Source organism: Xiphophorus hellerii, chromosome 10 (genome assembly GCF_003331165.1).
Source record: "Xiphophorus hellerii strain 12219 chromosome 10, Xiphophorus_hellerii-4.1, whole genome shotgun sequence".
Lineage (NCBI taxonomy): Eukaryota > Metazoa > Chordata > Actinopteri > Cyprinodontiformes > Poeciliidae > Xiphophorus > Xiphophorus hellerii.
The window spans coordinates 16,179,346-16,199,301 of NC_045681.1; the positions used below are offsets into that span (position 1 = coordinate 16,179,346).

A 19,956-nucleotide genomic window follows, 5' to 3' on the forward strand; every position below is an offset into this window, starting at 1 on the left:
GGTGCTCACTCCGGGGAAACGCGACTCTCCTCAGGCTCCTTTTTGCTCTCACACCCTTCAAATGTGTGTGTGTGTGTGTGTGTGTGTGTGAAACTATCTGGCACCTCTGCAGAGCTGCTGCTAGGCTTGCATCATCAATGATATCATGATTAGGTATTGTTCAACAACGCATTCATCTTCTCAGTCATCGTCGTCATCCATCAAAGTTAAAGCTGCAGAGGCACATGAAGTTCTGACCTTGCAGGACAAGGAGGCGCGTTGGAGGAACTTAGGAGGGCGAGAGGAGAGCGAGCCGAACTTTGACTCACCAGATCGGGCCGGCTGCTTGGTGGTCGGCAGGGAAACCTCGGTGAGCGGCAGGACGTAGACGTCCGGAGTGCCCTGGGAGACCGTGGAGGCCAAGGTGGACATGTCTGCGTGGTACTCGTCACAGTCCACATTCTCGAATTCCTTAAACAAAAAGATACACAAACTCTTTGAAAAATGTACAGATGAGCCTGCTACTTGAGTCAGACAAGGAAACAATGTTTTTTATTATTTCTATTGTTTTCAACCTAATCAATGACAGGAATTTTAAAATGTTCATTTTCTAACTTCCTATGAGAGCCAGCTGTACTACAATGCGAAAGCTACTGCCTTGTAAACAAAAGATGTAGTTTCAGATGTTTGGCTCTGAACTACTCCATCACTGCAGTGAGTAACAGACCTAATTTCAATGCTGATTTAAACAAAAACCTCATTTAGAGGTTTTACATCACAGTTCAAAAATCTCAGGAAATTGAAACCTGATCAGTTAAACTGATCAGGTTTAACTGATCAGTTTAACCTGATCAGTTAAACCTGATCAGGTTTCAATTTCCAAGCTTATTTTTACGTCAATTTGATTTCATAAAGTGCTACAGATAAAATAATTTTTGTTGAACACTTCACTAACAATACAATGAAATGGAAAATAATGCAATATACTTTGTCTGTTCTTTATTTTTTTTATGTCTGAAACTTGTTTGTTTAGCTGCCATATCTGCAGGTGGGTAGTTCCCCACCACCAGGGGGAGCTACCCACTTCTCATGCTATTTCCCAACATAACCAGCAGAATATTTGAGTGAACTGACTTTTAGCCATCATGTAGCCAACATGTAGTATGTATACCACTATTGCCTGTGGATGCAAATCCAACACAATCATAATTTTTCCTAAATTTCACACTAAAGCAGACAGCAGTTAAGTTACAAGGGATAAAAGGTTTATAAGTTTGCAACTGAAAAAGATCAAATATACTTCCTTCAAAAAGACGAAGTGGAGTCTAATGGTTTGGGTCTACATGGCCAAGTGTTTGTTTTCCCAAAGTGTGCTGAAGTAAGCTCCAGTCTGGAGTTTATAAATGTACTAATGTGATGTGTAAATAATTCTTCTCCTGTTGGTCAAATAAAGTAAATGTGCTGGTTTCACTTATTTTGAATGGCTTGCGGACAACGCAGCAACCAGATATCTTTGATTTTCTGATTTAAAATGTGGAAAGTTTCTGGTTTTTCTGGCCCAAGAGTCAAAGCAGAGCCGAGATAAACTGCAGCAAGCTGTGCTGGCCCGGTTCTGTTTTCCTGTGAGGCCGTTGGAGAGTCAGAGCGTAAACAGAGCCAGTCCGTTAAATCCAGGGATTATTAGCTCCGAGACTACATGTATCTCAGTCCTAAACTTCACAGATCAGACTGCAGATATTGATCCTCAGGAGCCGTTTGGAAATCAGACTGCAGACAAACGCTTCTCTGCCTCCTTTTTACTTCAAAAACAACTTTTTATGTTTTACAAAGAACAAACAGTGGTGAAATAAACCTTTTTTTTCTGAATGTGACAGCGTGAACCCATCTGTTGAACTCACATCCCCTTCTCAGGGCGCTACAGCGATCTGTGCCTGTAATCTAATTAAAACAATGATGAGATGTCACAGAGAAACCATTGGAGTGACCAGAGTTTTTTTTTTTCTGGCTGCATGGAACATGATGCAACACAGTGATGCCCCTCCCCAACGTATTGCTGCAAACTGCTAGTCAGCTATCAATGGAATAATGGTAAAAACAGGATTTTAATTATGAAAACAAAGACATGTAAAAAGTGAAAAGCTGCTGTTCTGCATGTGAAAACATTCGCAGCGGATGCTGTTCGGGAGTATAATGAAATGCCTTCTGGACGCCTCAAAGGCTAAGAGGAGACCTTAAAGATGATCCAGGAATGAGGAGCAAGAGATTCATTCTGGCCTAGGAAAGCACTGCAGAGCAGGGGAGTGCTGATGGAGAAAAGAATGTCAGTTTTCTTTCCTTTTTCTTTTGAACACTTTATTTTCAGATTTCTCATTATACAAAACCGACAGCAGACAGATTTAAGACACACTAACAATGCATACCAACAAGTGGTTCGTCGTTTGAACACCAAATGCAGAGAAGAAGAAGAAGAAAAAAAAACCAGCACCAAATTATAGAAGCAAGATGTATACATCCTGGTGGAAACATCTAGATCTGAAATTGTGACAATCTTATCTAATAGTGACAGAGCTACTCTGTGAATGATAATGCATTAACATAATCAAGAAACGGTAGCCACGTTCTAGTACTTTTCATTACGTCTCTCGGCCATCGGTTAAAAGACAGTCAAATATCCTTCCTGGTCAAGAGTATCAGGGAAGCAAAGGCAATGGTATTAGACCGATGAGAGGTTTGTTGGGACACTGAGTGGGTTTGGATCCAAATCTCTTTTACAGATATGAGAGAAAACCTTGACGTTTCAGTACTGTTTCGATCTTAAGTAACTCGATGAACGGATGGATGCTGCAGACTACCTGCCCGACTAATCGCTATTTTGTTTCCTTCCAGTTATAAAACTGTGAGAATTTCACACCGTCTTCAGGACTGTTCACATCCGCGGAAATGAAGTCAAGTTGTACTGTAAGAATCAAAAGTAAAATATCACTCTAAGCCTTTTGCTGCGTTGATAACGTCTTCTGAAAGATTTCTTTTGTCTGTCGTGAACAGCAGCACAGCTGAGGATGGGGGGAGGGAGTTGGCTGCATCCACAGGCCGGATGTCAGAATAAAAGTCCCTCAGATGGGATCTGGAGGGCTGTGGGGTCCCATCACTGGAAAAATGTGACCCGCTGCAGCCCTCTGCAACAGCCACACAAACACATGTGCACATAAACACCTCCGTCTCCCGCTTCCTCCTGTCCCCCAGGAATGCGAGCGCACACACACTGGCGCAGGCCGCGGACCCCTCCTTCTGCCTCTGCTCCAAACCTTCACACGGCCCCGCTCGCCCCCTCTCTCACATCCAACATGTGTTTTCAGTCTCTGCAGCGACACTCTGTCACAAACATACACAACGCTGCGTTTAAAAAAAGAAAAGACTCGACGCGGCGCTCGGTTTGCTTCCTTCTTCTCTGAAAAGATTCCATTTTGTGAATTGCAAATAATCTCTTCTCCAAACAGTCAAAATAAATCAAGAAATATGTCATTACAGAGAGAACTCTGCAACATTTAAACACACGCATTAAACTTGGATGCAACATTTGCAACTTTGCAATGAATACATTTGTTTTTTAACAAATCTTCTAATTGAATTCTTCTGAAAATTTGCAGTTCTGCAAGGACTTACCTTCTACCAAAGATGACAAACACCCCCAAATTCATCATTTCAGCCTTTTTCTTGGTTTCCCACAACCATACACACACATGCACACACCCCCCCCCCCCACACACACACACAGTGAGGTGATGAGTGGAGAGCAGCAGGCGGATGGCTGAGGGAGCGAAAAGTTTCATCATTCTGCTGAGAGAGGAGGAGGAAGAAGATCTGCAGCTGACCACAGACTGTCCCCAAGTCTGCCAGGATGGAGGGATGAAGGGGAGAAAAAGCTAACAGAGGAAGGGAGAAAGGAAGAGGGAGGAGCGCAGAGGCTCCCAGTGCACAGCCTGGAGCGGACCTCTGGTCATCTGGAGAGGGAGAGGAGAGACGCCGAGGCCTCCCAAAAATGTGAGAAAACATACAAATGGGAAGAAGAGGAGGAGGAAAGAGAGAAGGAGGAGGAGGGGTTCACATACTGCACATGTGACATCACTGGATGTCTTTGTGTCTGTCCTGAAAACTCCTGCAGGACAGTCACCCCGATATGTACCAAGAAAAACATGAGCGCTATAAGCCAAAGTCTGACTCTGACGTTTGACATTTAGTCCAAGATGTAATTAAAAACAGTCAGAGTGGATTTTCCTGTTTATCTCCACGGCTTCACGCGTTTTACTGTGATGCTTCTACAGCGTTTTGCGTTAAAACCGCATAATGTCACAGAAAAGACTTGGGCTGCTTAGAATCCTGAAATCTCACTTGGAAACCTGATTTTCAAGTTTCCGTTTCAAGAGTCAGAACAGAATCTGTAGTTACATAAATATCACTAATGTTAAGCTTTTTACTACTCATTAAAATCATTCTTCACTGAGAGAGAGCAATTAAACAACTTCAGGGATTCTTAAACACAAGAGTTTTGTCCATAAATGTTCAAAAACATACATTCTTAAAAATAAACATATTCCTCTGGCTAATATTTGGGTAAATGACCCTCAGAAAGTGGGACGTCTATTTCAGACTTTTTGAAGCTGTCAACAAACTTTGGACATTTTTCTGACTCAGTATTCGACTACTTTTCCTGGCAGCGTCGTTGGAGTTCATTTAAACTGGTTGGTACCAGCAGATTTCAGAAAGTCAAATTTAAGACTCTTTAGGATCTTCTTAGTGCCACAATGAATGAAATTTAAGACAGAAAAAACACCCTGTACTGGGTTTTAAGCGTAGTCCATAACTTCTCAGTTACGCTTTTGTCATTTTTACGCCAATGGCAAACATTTATCAGATGCAGTCGGCATTTGCTGAACTTTTACAACGAGACAAATTATTGCAATTATTAAAAATGGACATAAAAATGCAGATTGTGGAACTCGTGAGATTTTCACTTTTCAGATCTGCTTTTTTTTTTTTGTCTAAATGAACTCCAACAGCCAGTAGCATTGGCAGATGCTCCATCACAGGACGAGTCCCCGTCTGGTTTTTTTCAGTAACACAGGAAGCCTTTTCTATCATTGCCCTTGAAGTCTTTTTTTTTTTCTTCATCTCTTTGAAATTCCCTCTTTCTCCTCTGTTAGAGGCAAATGGGGCCCTGAGGCCGGATGCACTGTGAGCTCATGGGAAAACCCTTCCTCACACACACTCAGTCCTCCTCTGTTCCCACAAACCCCTCACCGCACTCTGAAAACACCTTGAACACACCCTGAACACACCCTGATCACACCCTGAACACACTCTGAAAACACCCTGAACACACCCTGATCACACCTTGAACACACCTTGAACACACCCTGAACACACCCTGATCACACCTTGAACACTCCCTGATAGGTTTCAGAAGTCTGACCAAACAAGCGACCATCATAAAGTCAAACAAAGTTAAAGAGGAAACTATCTTCAATCAGAAGCAGCAGCCTGTAACAGTCTGCTCTGCTTTAGTTTATATAAGTGGTTCTCTTCATGAATAGGTGAGCAGTGATGGCTCCATTGCATGAAAAACAGATTTAATTTTCTTTCCCTCTGTTTTAAAATTATTATTAATAAAATGGGTAACACTTTATTTGAAGGGGTGTGCATAAGACTGACATGACACTGTCATAAACATGACATAACACCTGATATGAACATGAAGGAGTCTTCATGAATGTTTACAACTGTTGTCATGAAGTGTCATTCGGTACATAATGACGCTTTTATTGCAAAGTTGCCCTAAAAGTCCATTAAAAGTCTCAACTTTGAATTAAAATGTCATTATTTACCGTATGAAAACAGTCATAGTCATTCAGGAAGACTCCTTCAGGTTCATAACCAGTGTTATGTCATGTTTATGACGGTATTATGTCAGTCTTATGCACACACCTTCAAATAAAATGTTACCATGAAAGGCCAGAAAACATGCAGCAGTAACCAGAATTTTGTGTGACTGTATGGAGCGAAGTAGTAAAGTCTCACTGTGGATTCTGAAGGCAGCTACACTTTGACAACTAAAAATATTGGTTGTTTAAAGTAACTCTTGTCAAACTGAATGGACAGTGTTTGACACTACAGAATTAGATTCACTGTTTTAGACCCGGATCCGGTTCTTCTCCGTCGCATCTTCCAGCTCTTCCAGTAAAATGTTTGAGCTTCCTGTCTTTGTTATTTTTGCAGCTGATTGCAGGGCAGACAGTTAATTTAATCAGTGCAAATTGCAGTTTGCCTTGGGTTTCTGCAAATGGGTTTAATCTTACAGTTCTAATCAGCTAAGTGAGTCTTTATGAACCGTCTTTGCATGATCGTGAATTTATAGCAGAATATAAAAAGGAAATAGCGGAGAGGATTCACAAAATGACCGTTTTTAAATCACTCTGTACCAGCAGAGAGTTGTGGATCCTCCAGCACTTTAGTCAGGTCTTCAGCATTTAAAATAAATAATCTGGTGTTGATTTAGATTCAAACCGCAGCAGCAGCAGCAGCACAGAGGATCCTCACATTCAGTCAGACATACCTGACAAAAACCATGAAAAGTTAAACAAAGAGAAGAAAACAGCAGAAAATGTGAAGATGTACCCAGAGGCTACAGCTCCTGATTATTAAAGCAATCCCTCATCTCTCCAAAAATTTGAGCAAAAATCGTTAATGTTTAGCTGCTGTGTTCAACAGAGTTTAACCAAATAAACACAGTTTAAGCCGACGATAATTATGTTAATTTCTTGCATTATTTTGTAAAACAAAGTGTGGAATAACTCAATCTCTTCTGCCGAATCCCAGCAGAGAGGCTTGTTGTGGAGGAACTCTCAGAAGTTCTAATGAGCTGCATTAAACATGCAGAGAAACTCGTTCTTCTGTAGATTGTTTTCTCAAAAATACATTTTCATTCTTATTCTCATGCTGAGATCTTCAGATGTTCTGTTTGGACCCAACAGGAGCCTAAAAGCAACAGATATCCCTAAGGCTGACAGGCTACTTTTGTCAAAAGCCATTTGAACACAAGCAGTCGTGGCACCGAGCCGCTGAAAGCTGGTTCTACTGTCTGTGGGTATAAGCGATGCGTGAACGTTTATTTCTAGGATTTAAGAAAATACGCTAATCAAAAAAAAAATCAGTCTTCACTTGTAGGTGAACTCCACAGCAAGCAAAGAATAAATAAAAGTAAATTTAAAAAACAATGTATGTCACCATTTTTTTTTCTTCTTCTGCCCTATTCCACTTCGCGCCGTGACCCAGTTCGTTTCTCTGTTGCGTCCACAAGGCGGCCACGCAGCGCTGCGGGGCCCGCACCGCTCCACAAACACAAACTCATCCCGCTTTGTTTGCGCCTCTTCCTGCTTCCCATCTGCATAAACAACACCGGCTGGCTTTCATCCAGAGGATGGAGAGACGCAGCGACTGGCTCAGCTTCAGTGAGTAACTCCGAATGCCTCCAGATTAAATTTCATTTTACCAACACCATTTGTGTGCTTTTAAAGTTTTGGGGTTTGATTTTTTTTTTTTTAAACACAAGCCTTCATTTAATATGAACTGTGCTGTATTCTAATTATTTTAAACATGTCTAAAAGTAGATTTGCTCGTCTTTTTTTTCTGTCTTTGTGTGTCAGTTTTCATTCAAAGCTCATCATTCTTCCCACCTTGAAGCCCATCTTGCCCTTCTTGCAGCAGAGGCAGGCCAGCATGAGGAAGACGAAGGTGAAGAGACCCGAGAAGGAGATGGCCACCACGGTCAGAGAGGACGACCAAGAGAGCTCGCTCAGTGGAGCGCCATCTGCAGGACACAGAGAGCAAAGCACAATGTCAGCTGCTGAACTCAACGCTGCGTGATCATCTGATAAGGTCCGTGTTGGAGCATGTTGTAATTTATATCAGCAGCAAGACCAAAAGCATAAAAAGCGAAGGGTTTCTGTTGCCTTTTGATGAATGTTCTGCTGCAGAGACGTTTGCATGTTTGATTTAAAACCTAGAATCATGCTTTTGTGTTGGGAATGAAATACTCTGGGACAATATAGTCCTGCAGATTTTACTCACAGAACAATAAAGTCGAATAAACGCACAACGCAGGCGGCACATTTTCTCCTCCACCTCGCTTTTTCATTAAAGTTTTATTTAGGGGGCCCAGAAGTGATTTTCTAATAAATACATTTCTCTAAATTTCATCCGTTTCCCCCCTCCAAATAATGTTCAGACTGAATACATTAGGAATTTATGAGGTTGTGAATAAAGTTCACGGATATTTTTGTGTCACTGCGACACTGCAGTGGCCCAGAAACACACTTACACTGTGAAACGTCGGCCTGAAAACACCCAGACCTTTTAGTTGAATTAGAACTTTTTAGTATTATCTGCTAGGCTTTTTCATAAGAATCCAACAGACCTGACAGCACAGCGCTGTATCGAGAGCCTTCAGATGGAAAGTGAATGGTTCGATGAGGAACGTTACATCAACTGAATGTTTGCAATATTTTTGCAAGAATGCCCTGCGTTTGAATCAGGACGGCAGGTCTTTCTGCATGGAGTTGGCATGTTCTCTCTGTCCATGCTATGGGAAGTCATGCACCAGCCAAAAATATGGAGAAAACAATGGATGCATGGATGGATTATTGGTCTGAGCCTCAACTTTAAGGTTACTTCTATTTTTTGTGAATGGTATGAAAGCAGAGTAGTAATTCATGTGCAGCTTTAATTTTGAACTATGAAACTGAAATTAAAGAAAGAATCACAGAAGAGGAGCAAACAGAAACGATAATTTACAACAAAACAGAATCACAGAAGCCATCGGGGATGTTGAACCCGAAAAACACAAAACAAAAACACCAAATTTAAGAAATGAAATTGGCCACTAAGAATTAAACACAGCAAAGGCAGTGATCCACAAAAATAGAGGTCCATTCAATTATGTTAACGCATCTTTGAGACAAATTATCTGTAGTTTACATTAATCCTTTCTGGAGATTTCAGGCTCACTTCCAGAGCATAAGGAATGCTCCGTATGCTCTGGAATACGGAGCAAACATCTAGACAGTTTGACAGTTTGTGATAGTCAAGCTGTCTAGATGTAAAGCCAGCAGACAGCAGCATAAAATCTTACCTAGTGTTTTTGTCTAGTTTCTGGTGCAAATATCTTCATACACTCAAAACTAGACAAAACTAACTTACGACTAACTTTTTTTTACAAGCTAGAGGAGCTTTTTAAAGTTATTATCCCTTCTTGTTCCACTGGCAGATTATTTCACTTATAAAAAGACATTTTTCCATGTAATAAGTGAAAAAATCTGCCGGAGGAAGTGGTATTTTCTCATATAAGTTCCTTTACTACTCAAATGTATGTTAGTTTGTGTATTACTACATCTCAAGTGTGCTAATATATATTTGTACTTAAATCAGACCAAAAATACTTGGTAAAATGTTGTGTTTTTGCAGAGAAGTTACAGAAAGTGCTGGTGTTACAGAAACAGAAGTGAAATGTATTTAAATATACAGAATATTGCTAGCTAATTTTCTGGCTGCATGGAAGATACTTGAAGGTATCAGGAGACAAAATATTGAGAGAACAAAAATATGATTTTAGCGATATCTTCACAAACTGAGTAAATGTTGAATATAGTCATTTAGCCGCGGCTTGACCAGTATTATGTGATTGAGGATTTATAGAACGAAAAAAATGCACTAAAAAAGTTTGTTTTTGTTTTTTTGGCTTTTTGCATCTTTATAAATATTGCATTTTGCTTTTAAAAAAAAATCTCTGATTAATGTAGAATAACCCAACGTGTTGCATTTTAAATTACGGATGAAAAAATTTGCCTGTGGCAGAGTTTTGTGAATTTGACGGATGTGCAGCATTTTGCTTGCAGATTCGTTCAGTAAGTCTTCCGGGCAGCACATGTCGCTGAAGGAAAACCAAGGAGCCCTGGAGTTAAATCCGAAGTGAGAGGTAGAGGTAAACAACATAAAGGTTTAATGCATTTAAAGAATCACATTTGTTCTCCTCGTCGAGCCGTTTCTATTGGACCGTTTCCCTTTTTCCATCCCAGCGAGTCCTTTTGACCACAACCCCGAAGCAGGAAGCTCTCCGTCAGGGAGGGCTTCGAGCGTCTCGTCCCGTCTCGCCAACAACCCGCTCGCAGCATTACTACGGCTTTCATTTTCCTTACTTTCCGACGGCTACCGAAATGCAAATGGTTACCGTGGAAACAGAAAGCCAAGCAGGATTGCTTTTAGCTGTAAATCTCTCACATCGATTCTGCCAACAGCCCTGCCACCCAGCTGCATACACAAACACACACACACACACATTTGGTGCTGCTGATCCTCTACATTCTGGTGCAACTTGCTCTCATGACTATCCAGCATTCAAGCTCTTAGTTTAATTGGAAAGAGAGTAAACACTGTTGTCTACAGAGGCTGCTTGGCACAAGGCACAAGTAAGAGGAAATTATAGTAGAGAATTAATAATAACAATAATAATAATAATAATGACAAAAACATGCTCAGTTTAACTGAAACCTTCTGCGTTCCTATAAAGTGCAACATGAAGCCGTGTACAGCTCTATAGGAGGAATGGTGGAACTATCTGGAAATGCTACATCAGGCCATTCAGCTTTAATTACTCATTTGTCAGGGGGATAATTATGGAGAGCCGATGATATTCTTACTAAGTTGTGGTTTATGTAAAACTCCCACGCTTCCCACCTCACCCAGCAGCAGAAAACACAGCCTAACTGTGCGAGTACTATTAATATTTAAAGAAGCAGCTGCGGTGCGTGTGCAGGAAAGCTTTTAAATCCTGGCACTACGTGCGTTTTTTGAGCAAATACAGAGCGGTCAGAAAAACACCTAACAGAAACACGGCCTCGCAAAAGGGTTTCAGTATTTCAGACCAACATAAAGAAGCACATTTTGGTGAAGTGGAAGGAAAATGGAAATGACGGCTTTCGAGATTTTTTGTGATAAATCAAAAGAGTGAAGTCTACAAAATAAAATGGAGTTAGAAGTCCCCTGTTTAGTCAAGAGAGTTGTGTGATTTAATCATGAACACAGCGGAAAGGTCAGGAAGAGGCTGGTGGGAAGATTAATGGAAGAAAACCTGTTACGGTGGCAAAAGACTTGAGACCGGGGCGGAGATTCACCTCAGCAGAATGACAAGCCGAAACATCGGATGTTTAATCGATTAATCAATTATATTGATTAATCAAATGTTGTGTTTTTGAAGATTTTATTTGTGGAAAATCTGGATTTTTTTTTTCCCACCAATGCCCTTCTTCTGTCCAGAGTGACGTTCACTCTCCCAAGACCTACCATCTTTTTTGTTGGTTTTTTTTTTTTTTTTTTTACAGCTTGAACGATTGAAATGAAAGCCAGTTTTTTAAAAGATATTTTCTGTCATTTGTATTTTTTTTAAAGGAAAAACATGAGGGTGAAAAAAAAAACTGATTTAGATTGGAATTTTGGATTAAAAAAAACAACAATCAGAGATTTTAATTTTAAACCATGTCAGCCAGCTCTAGGCTGAATACAAGCCACACTTTTCAGATCCTAATTTGTAAAACAAAAAATAATAAGAGGAAAAAAAATCCATTACCTACTAATGGTAATGGATTTTACCATTAGTAGGTGTCACATTAGTAGGTTTATGGTGTCACATAAAGTGACTGAAGTCTGAAGTTGTTTGCAAAAAAATTGAAGTGGCATAAACATTTGACTTTAAATACGATACCTGATATTTTACAACACTTTGTTACCCTTTTATTTTATTATTTTTAAAGGTTTTGTGGCTTTTATTCAACAGTAGATTGAAATGAGTAAGAGGAGAAGGAGAGAATCAAACTCGAGACAATTGTTTTGAGAATTTAACCTTCATATATGATGCATCTACCACTGAGCCATGTGGTTCTCCTCCCCTTTATTTTATCTTACTTATTACTGAGGTCAAAAGCACTTCACCACAGAGCAAGACGCTGCACCTGACCTAGATTTCTTGAAAAAAAACAACACAAATCTTGAGGTAGGTATGCAATTTTAAGTCTGTCCCACTAGATTCCACTTAGTCATACACCTGTTCAAATTACGTTTTCTATATTTTCTGCAGTCTGTACAACAAGGAGAGTAGAAGATAAAATCCTTTGCTGGGTTAAGATGGTTGCAGCAGTGAAAAAGGAAGGACATCAGTTTAAGGCTGATTTATCCAGATGAAGAGGCCAGAGAGGTAAAGCAAACAGATGCAGCAGAAAGCTGACGGCAGCAGTTCTTATTTGAGGAGAGAGAAGGAGGAAATGAAAGAAGGTAAAATTAATGTGAGGAACTGGAGCAGCGGCACCTGAACAGCTCCGAGGCCCGACACAACCCAAACAGTCATCAATGATCCAATAACCCACCAACAAATATCTCTCCACCGCGCGTTCTCCTGCAGATGTGGAAAATTCATGCGGCCGACTGCTAATTCAAATGAAACCGAGAAGATTCACCCTCTGATTGGCTGTAATGAGACAAAATCCAACGAGATAAATGCGTCTGCTGAAGGACTCAAACACACAACGCGTTTTTTTGGAGATGCTGCGTTCCCTCCACCAGCAGCATGAGCGCCACAACGCTTCTGGCCTCGAGCCATTTCGAGTCTCCCAGGGCAGAAAAGCTGGTGCACAAGTTCATGACTGAAAAAATGAGAACTGGGAAAGACAACAAGGAGACGGAAGAATTCAAGAAAGCCCCAAAGAGCTCCGATCTCTGCAGCACTCGGAGCTGCAGCCGCTTCGCCTTCCATGCAGGGGGGTCCAAACTGTTTCGATCCGACTAGCCTCACGTCTTCGTTCTGCTGGAGCAGGACGAGAAGAGGGAAAATAGTCGGTGGGGATTTCTGCAGCCTGATGAGAGCTCTGTCCTGTGTTTCTGCCTGAAAACACCGTTCAGTGTAACTTTTTATGAGCTAAACATCTTCTTGTCAGGTAAAAAATGGACCCAAAGCTACACAGCAGTCAGCTTAGATTAGATAAGGCTGGTAACCTGAAAACTTTATGTCACTGTCATCACAGACACCAGAAATGTATAAATGATTTAAGTGTAACCTGCAAAGATCTACAGCATCCTGATAAACATTTCATGTCCTCTGGTCGCAAAAGAAATGAAAATGTCAACCTTTCTGTGAAAAAACTTGATGTTTTCAAGAATAATTCACTTTTTTATGGCAACTTAAGAAGCTTAAATGCTTGGAGTGCTTGACTTCGTTATAGTGTGTCGTTTTGTATAGTGAAATGTAATCTACTGGATAAACCACTGGCTCTGTCTGCTGCAGAAAAGACTCACTTAAGATCCAAACTGTCCCTTTTACAGCATTTCATAACAGCGCAGAAAACTCTTCCTACACATTTTTTTTTATTTCTCAGACTGAAGAAAGTGATGATCAGAAACATTTTAATGGCTTTTGTCAGTTGCAAGTGCTGCGACATAAAAATTATTCTGTTTTTAGTATGCGCTTTGTAATCTCGTTAACACTTTACTACAGAAACGCAGTTCATTAGGTAAAAAGGTACAATGTAATGTTGGAAAACATGATTTGGACAAAGATTTCTAGTGAAAACAGCGATGCATCTGGAAGAAAGTGTCTCTTCTGGGTGACAGGATGGAGATTTTATCTACATTTACAATTCGCGTACATAAATAAAGGCTCATACCTCAGAGTTAGCATCTCCAGAGGCACATAGATATCGTTACTGCTGCTACTCTGTAGCTCAAGTCATGAAAACATCAAAGACGCATAAATTGCTGCCGCCGGCCTCGCGTGGAACAAACTAAAAAGTCATTTAAAATGTAAAAATCTTTTCAGGGCTGTTAGTTTTGCTTTAAGTCAAATATGTTATGTTTTCCTGCAGCTAATCACATCTGCAGGGTTCTGTCTCTGAAATGTCAGACTTGCCCTCTGAAGTAACTCCAGGACGGACAAAGAAGACGATGAGCGTCCTGGCGCCGTCGGCGGTAAGTGGATCACGCTTCTATGGACTAAACGTTTGTGTTTGAAATGTCCTAATGAAATCTGAAAGTGAAAAGGTGTATTTCTAAAACCTGACTCACACGTTTCTGACCCAGTGACACACAACACGGCAGCAGCGGTGATGTTTTCTAAGGAACATGGAGTCAGCTGTCGGGGTTTGAGTCACTGTACTGGTTAGACTGGGCCTGTCGGTGACTCTGAAGAGGAGCTGGTGTGTCAGTCCGTCACATCACAGGACAAAACGGACAACAGTGCGACCGTTTTATCCACCTGGATCAGTCGAACTCTTTAGACGCAGCACCATCCTTCATGCAGCTGCAGCTCAGCGCAGACAGAAGTGAAAACTTCCGAAGGGCTGGACTGAGTCCAGAGGAGGATTCTGTAAAGCGATCCCAATTAGGGATGAAGGAAGCCGAACGAGCCAAGAGCCTCGTCTTAAAACGCGGCCCAGACAGGCGAGGTGACGTGAGCAGCATCATCAAGCCGGCAAAAAGGATCGAAAATATCTTCATAGCAGAAATCATTACAGTTACTGAGGCTTAAGGAGAAGACATGAAAGGATTTCTGTTGGTTCGCACACGTGAGGGTGAACAAGACAAAAACCACAAAGAGAATGCAAGAAAAGGATTTCAGTCAAAATGCAGGTTTGGCTGACGGCAGCTTTAAAGGTCAGCCTCTTCCACTTGTACTTCAAACAGAGGACAACTGAACCGGCTCATGTTGTTTTGCACAGCTGGAAGTTGCTGCTTGTTAGTTAATGAGCATCCAGAGGTGGGGAACATTTTACTAAAACCAAACTAGAAGTCATGCCCAAAAATTAGGGACCATGTCGAACACCAAGAGAAATATTTTTTTGAACCTTCACTGTGGGGTTCTGGAGCAGGTAATGGCTTCGCCCGTCCATCGCACATCGCCGTGGGAACAAGTCCTGTGTCCAGAAGGACTGACAGAGAACCAAACAGGTTGTCAGAAAACCGGGAAATGATTCACAGACGACAGGTTAGTTTTTATAGTTTTTAGCTGAACGGAACCATCAGAAATATTACTTTATTGATCAAATCAAAGCAGTTTTATCCGTATTCTGCCAAATTCCATCAATGTGAAAGGATGTTCAGTGTTATTTAATTTTAAGAAACACTCGCTGAATGCAGAGGGAACTATTTATTAATATTTCAGCAGTTTTTTTTTTTATGGGTTTTATCAATACCTTCTGCCACAGAAGGTCTTTGAGGATGTTTACTATCCTGATGTGGCCCAAAAGGAAAATGAGTTTAACACCTCTGGTTCGGCCTGTCACCATAAATTTTGCTGGACGATAAATCGTCCCAGAACTTATTGCGATAAACGATAACATTGTCGTTTTAAGACCATAATAGTAGTAGCGGCATAAAAATGCAAGAACACATTCTCAAATATCAACAACCTTTAAATTCTAATGAACATTTAAACACCGGAACCGGAAGACATTTGGAAAATCCAAGACAAATAATGAAAACAACAGAAACAACAAATAAAATCAATTATGGAGTCTGCAAGCAAAATTGTCTTTAAAAAAAAAGAGATGGAGAGTTGAGCCAGACTGAATATCTGTATCTGTCAGTTTTTAGTAAAGAGAAAAACAATAAATCAGGCAAATGAAAATTATTGAGTTTCTTTTAATTTATTGTGAGATTAATTGATTTATTATTCAGTGTGACAGGCCTACCTGTGGTCGAGCGTTTTTCTCTACAGCATTGCTGTGATTACTGTCAAAGACTCAGTGTGTTTTATACCTAAGCTCAGGTAATAGCAAGTGGTCCAAAACAAAAAAAATAAAAAATATATCTTTTCTGAAGTTTTTTCTTCATGTTGACATGCACACATACTTTAAGGCCTTGTGTGTGTCAGAAACTCAGCGTCAGAGTGGACACAATCCGCAGGATCAGCAGACAAGCCACACTTTAATTGTTCCTTTGAGCTAATGGAGTAGAAAAAGGCTGTGCAAGTGTCCTGGGCAGTGTTGTATAAAGTACTGAAATCTCAGAGTCAAGTAAAAGTACAAGTACCTCTCCAAAATACGACTTTGGTAAAAGTCGAAGTCACTGACTGAAATGTTACTTGAGTAAAAGTCTTAAAGTATCTGAAACGTCTTGTACTTAAGTATGGAAATTACTGTAAAAATGGATGTACTCAAGTAATGTAATGAAAAGTACAAGTAAAAAGTAAAACAAGGCAAGTTTGAATGACATTTCTTATATTTTGGTAAACTTGTCAAATAAACTTAAAATAATGTACCCAACCAAGTGCAGACAAAATTAAACCTGCTAATAAATTGTTCCAGTTTTAAAGAGTAGCACATGTTAATGGTTTGTGGTTTTGAACTTGCATGCCTTTCCTATATTCGTTAAATTTAGTCTAAATTGCTATCGCTATGGCTTCTGTCCCCCATTGAACTAGGGTGACCAGACGTCCTCTTTTTCCCGGACATGTCCTACTTTTCAGACCTAAAAAGATGTCCGGGGGGAATTTAAAAATTGTCCGGGATTTTGGTCAACTGCCTCAAACACATTACATAGCTTACAGTGCATTATAGGGCACGGCGCTGCGTGTCACGTAATCCCTGAGCCGCGTCAGTGCGGGCAGCACTCTTCTGTGTTCTGATTTCTGATTTCCCCAACAATGGGAGAAGCGAAACAGGTGTATCCTATTGGAGGTGATGAACAAGCCCAGGCAAGCAGGCTACGGACTTTGTTCGGTAGCCTACTTGCTACTTGCTAATCAGTAGGTGGGGTCAAAACACTTTGTTTCTCTCTCTCGCTTTTTTGTAACGAGTAACTAAACCACACATTGAAAATGTATCGGAGTAAAAGTACGCAATTAAGTTCGGAAATGTAGTGAAGTAAAAGTGAAAGTCATCAAAAATTTTCATACTCGAGGAAAGTATGAAGTACTCCAAAATATACTTAAGTAAAGTAGTGAAGTATTTTTACTTCGTTACTATACAACACTGGTCCTGGGTAAGTTTTACTGACAAAGCAGTCCAGCTTTATCCCTTTACTCTTTAAAAAAAAAAACCCGCACTCCTGAATACAAAGTGAAATAAGAAAATAAAAGCCCTGAAGGTTGTAAACAGAAGATAAGGAACGGATACAATCGATACAAGCTCCTCGCTGCGATGTCTGCATGAGTGTATCTGTGCGCCAAAGCGGTGACAGAGATAAAGCTTCAGCTCTCGCAGCCAACACAGACGCAACGTCACAGACGCTGGCAGAGGGCGGATAAATCATCGCTCCCCTCTCCGTCCTCTCCCTTCCCCGCTGCTGCTGCTGACACCACACTTTCTACAGGGGACGGAGGCCGGGCATGACACCGAGAGGAGTCATCATTCCCGAAGAAATCACACCGATGCAGAATGTGATGGTGACAGGAGGGAAAGCAGATGGGCGGTGGTGGCTAATCCAGCTTGATTGGGGGCAAACAGTGCGTGAAATGGACAACGCCGACGGTCTGACGGCGAAGTCGTGTCAGAGGTCAAAGTGCGAGGCGACCCGCCGCATCTGGTCGCTCGCATTTCCGCAGACAAACGAACGACACCGACAGCAATCCGAATGTAAACACGACCGGATGTTCACGAGCAGCTGCCGCGGCGACTGGCTTACGCGGAGCCGGTAAAAAAAAAAAAAAAAAAAAAAAAAAAAAAAAAAAAAAAAAAGATGCAACGAACACATAAAAAATCAGCTGGTTTCTATGGCGACGTCTTCCCTGAAATCCAGTTCAGACTCATTCAAATGCTCGCAGAGGCCGAGCCAGGAAGGAAAGAAAAACAACTGAGCAATGACGACAGGAAGAAAATCAAGTATTTCCCCCTGAACAGCGTGAAGGAAAAAAAACAACAAAAAAACAGTTGAAATGTTTTTTATGAACACTTCCAGGAGGCGTAATTACCACTTTGAAGATTTTTTTTTTCACTGCAGAAAATCGGCCTCAGAGTCTCTGAACAATAAGTGAATAGTATGACAAAAATAATAAGCCAAAATAGTGTGTTTGTCTTTCGTTCCTTTTTGAGATTTTTAATGGAATTTTTTTTCTACAAAAACTCTTATTTTTACTTTTGGATTCTGCGCTGCCTTAGTTCTGCTGGTATGTCAGGAACTTGAACGAGTCTTTGCCTAAAATTCTTCAAAATACGTCAGATCTGACCTTTCGCCCCCTGGAAATGCTCTGTTCAAGTAGAATGAGAAAGTCTGAATTGAATTCTTGGCTTAGCCACAATGATGTCCTGAATCTTCAACATGTGAATGTTTTATAACCCTGAAGTGCTGCGTTCAAAAGAAGTTTGGATATTTTAACCCACATCAGAAATCAGGTGTAAATATTACATTATTATCTCGTACTGGATAGTGATTAATGTGTCTGAGGTTTGAAACTGTGTGTCTACAAGGATCGTTTGTTTACATTCCTGGCCTCCATCTTGCTTAGGGAATGTGGTAATGGCTCACTAGCATGATGAAGCTAATTTAAGTTAAATGAGACCTTAAATAAATGTAACTTCATTTGATCAATACATCTGTGATTTCACACAATAAATTTGACTGATAGAATAATTCGTATTATAAGGAACCTACAGAACCTTGTCCTGAACGAAGAGAAATAAGTGAAAGTTGTGCTTTTTTAATAAACCACAGTGGACATTTTAGGATCCCTGGCAAGATAATAAAAACAAACATCACACCTAGTAACATCGATTTGACAGCTGACAAGTTATGATTAATTTTGACAGCTTAAACCGCTGTAAAAAACAAAACAAAAAACAAACTAAAGTTTATATTTTCTGACAGCTCTTGTCCAGTACACAGTTTGTGTTTCCTAATGGGAAATAAACTCCTTCTTGAGACATGCTTTTTTTCCTACTCACAAAATACCAAGATTTACAGTTTCTAAGGGAAAAAGCAGCCATTAATGATATTATTTTAAATATTTCCACTCAAAGATGTTTTTCATTCCTTGAGCTGTCAACAAATGTTAGTACTCCACTGATGCCTTTTTCTGCAGAAACAGTTTCACCTCAGATATTTGTGTGTTTGTTGAAGCTGCAAATTCAACGGGGATAAAGAGGCAGTGTTATGTAAAATGGACTTTGTTTGAGCTTTACGTCATGTTCTAAAGTTATTCCCTCACTGAAAACAAACCTGGAGTGTTTCCTTGATTCTAACATACATGTTTGAGAAATACGTTAATCACTCAGCTCCTTCAGACTAGCAGCAGCAATTAAACATCTGGTGAAACTACGCATCAGCTGAGCTCATTATATGAGCCATTTGTCAGAGTACAAATGTATTTAAAGGGTTCATAGAGGAGCCATGTTGTGATGACTTTCTGAAGGTGAGCAGGAGATTTTAAAGAGACACGCCCAATTTCAAGCCATTAAATCACAAAGTCAAATTTCTTGATATTTGTATCACTTTTTATAACAACTCAAGGTAACATAGTCACTTTATTGTGCTATAATGAGGCTGGAAGATGCATAAAAGTGCCCCTTAAATCCAATAAATATTCCATCTATTCAGATTATACAAAAAGACCAAAAAACTTCTTGAGCAGATCAAAAGATTAGATAAACAAAATAAACTTTTTCATGTCTATCTAAAAAAAACAACTTACATTTTGTCAGTTTTTCATAGATTCCTCACAATCATGTCATTTTACTTTCATCTCTTCTCTAATTGTCTTCACCTTTTTCTCTTCCAGCTGGGCTTGCTCTTGCTTTGCATTTCGAAGCTCTCCTCATCCTGCTGCTCTTTAACAGCTACAGTGTGGATGCTGCACTAAACGATGCTGAGCATTAGTGATTCATGTGGGAGTTGGGCCTTCCCTGCTTGCTGCATCAGGCGGCCCACGTACAGCAAACTAGATTACACAGG

The 19,956-nt window shown here is 40.4% G+C and overlaps 1 protein-coding gene and 1 long non-coding RNA gene across 5 annotated transcripts in view; one reads left to right on the top strand and one right to left on the bottom strand.

The window, feature by feature from the left end:
* Positions 1 to 19,956, bottom strand: part of aatkb (apoptosis-associated tyrosine kinase b) — a 64,237-nt gene that overhangs the window by 20,290 nt on the left and 23,991 nt on the right. For 2 of the 4 annotated variants that reach the window (XM_032574639.1, XM_032574640.1), the window contains exons 2-3: positions 7,710 to 7,843; positions 309 to 450 (exon numbers count right to left, since the gene is read on the bottom strand). In XM_032574639.1, the coding sequence (XP_032430530.1) occupies positions 309 to 450; positions 7,710 to 7,843 (276 nt within the window). Of the gene's footprint in view, positions 1 to 308; positions 451 to 3,192; positions 3,309 to 3,642; positions 4,018 to 7,709; positions 7,844 to 19,956 lie in introns of those variants that run through there. The other 2 variants (XM_032574641.1, XM_032574643.1) reach the window with 2 other exon arrangements.
* Positions 5,724 to 8,231, top strand: LOC116727296 (uncharacterized). Its single transcript, XR_004340781.1, has 2 exons — positions 5,724 to 7,484; positions 7,680 to 8,231. It is a non-coding gene; the product is annotated as an uncharacterized LOC116727296 (long non-coding RNA).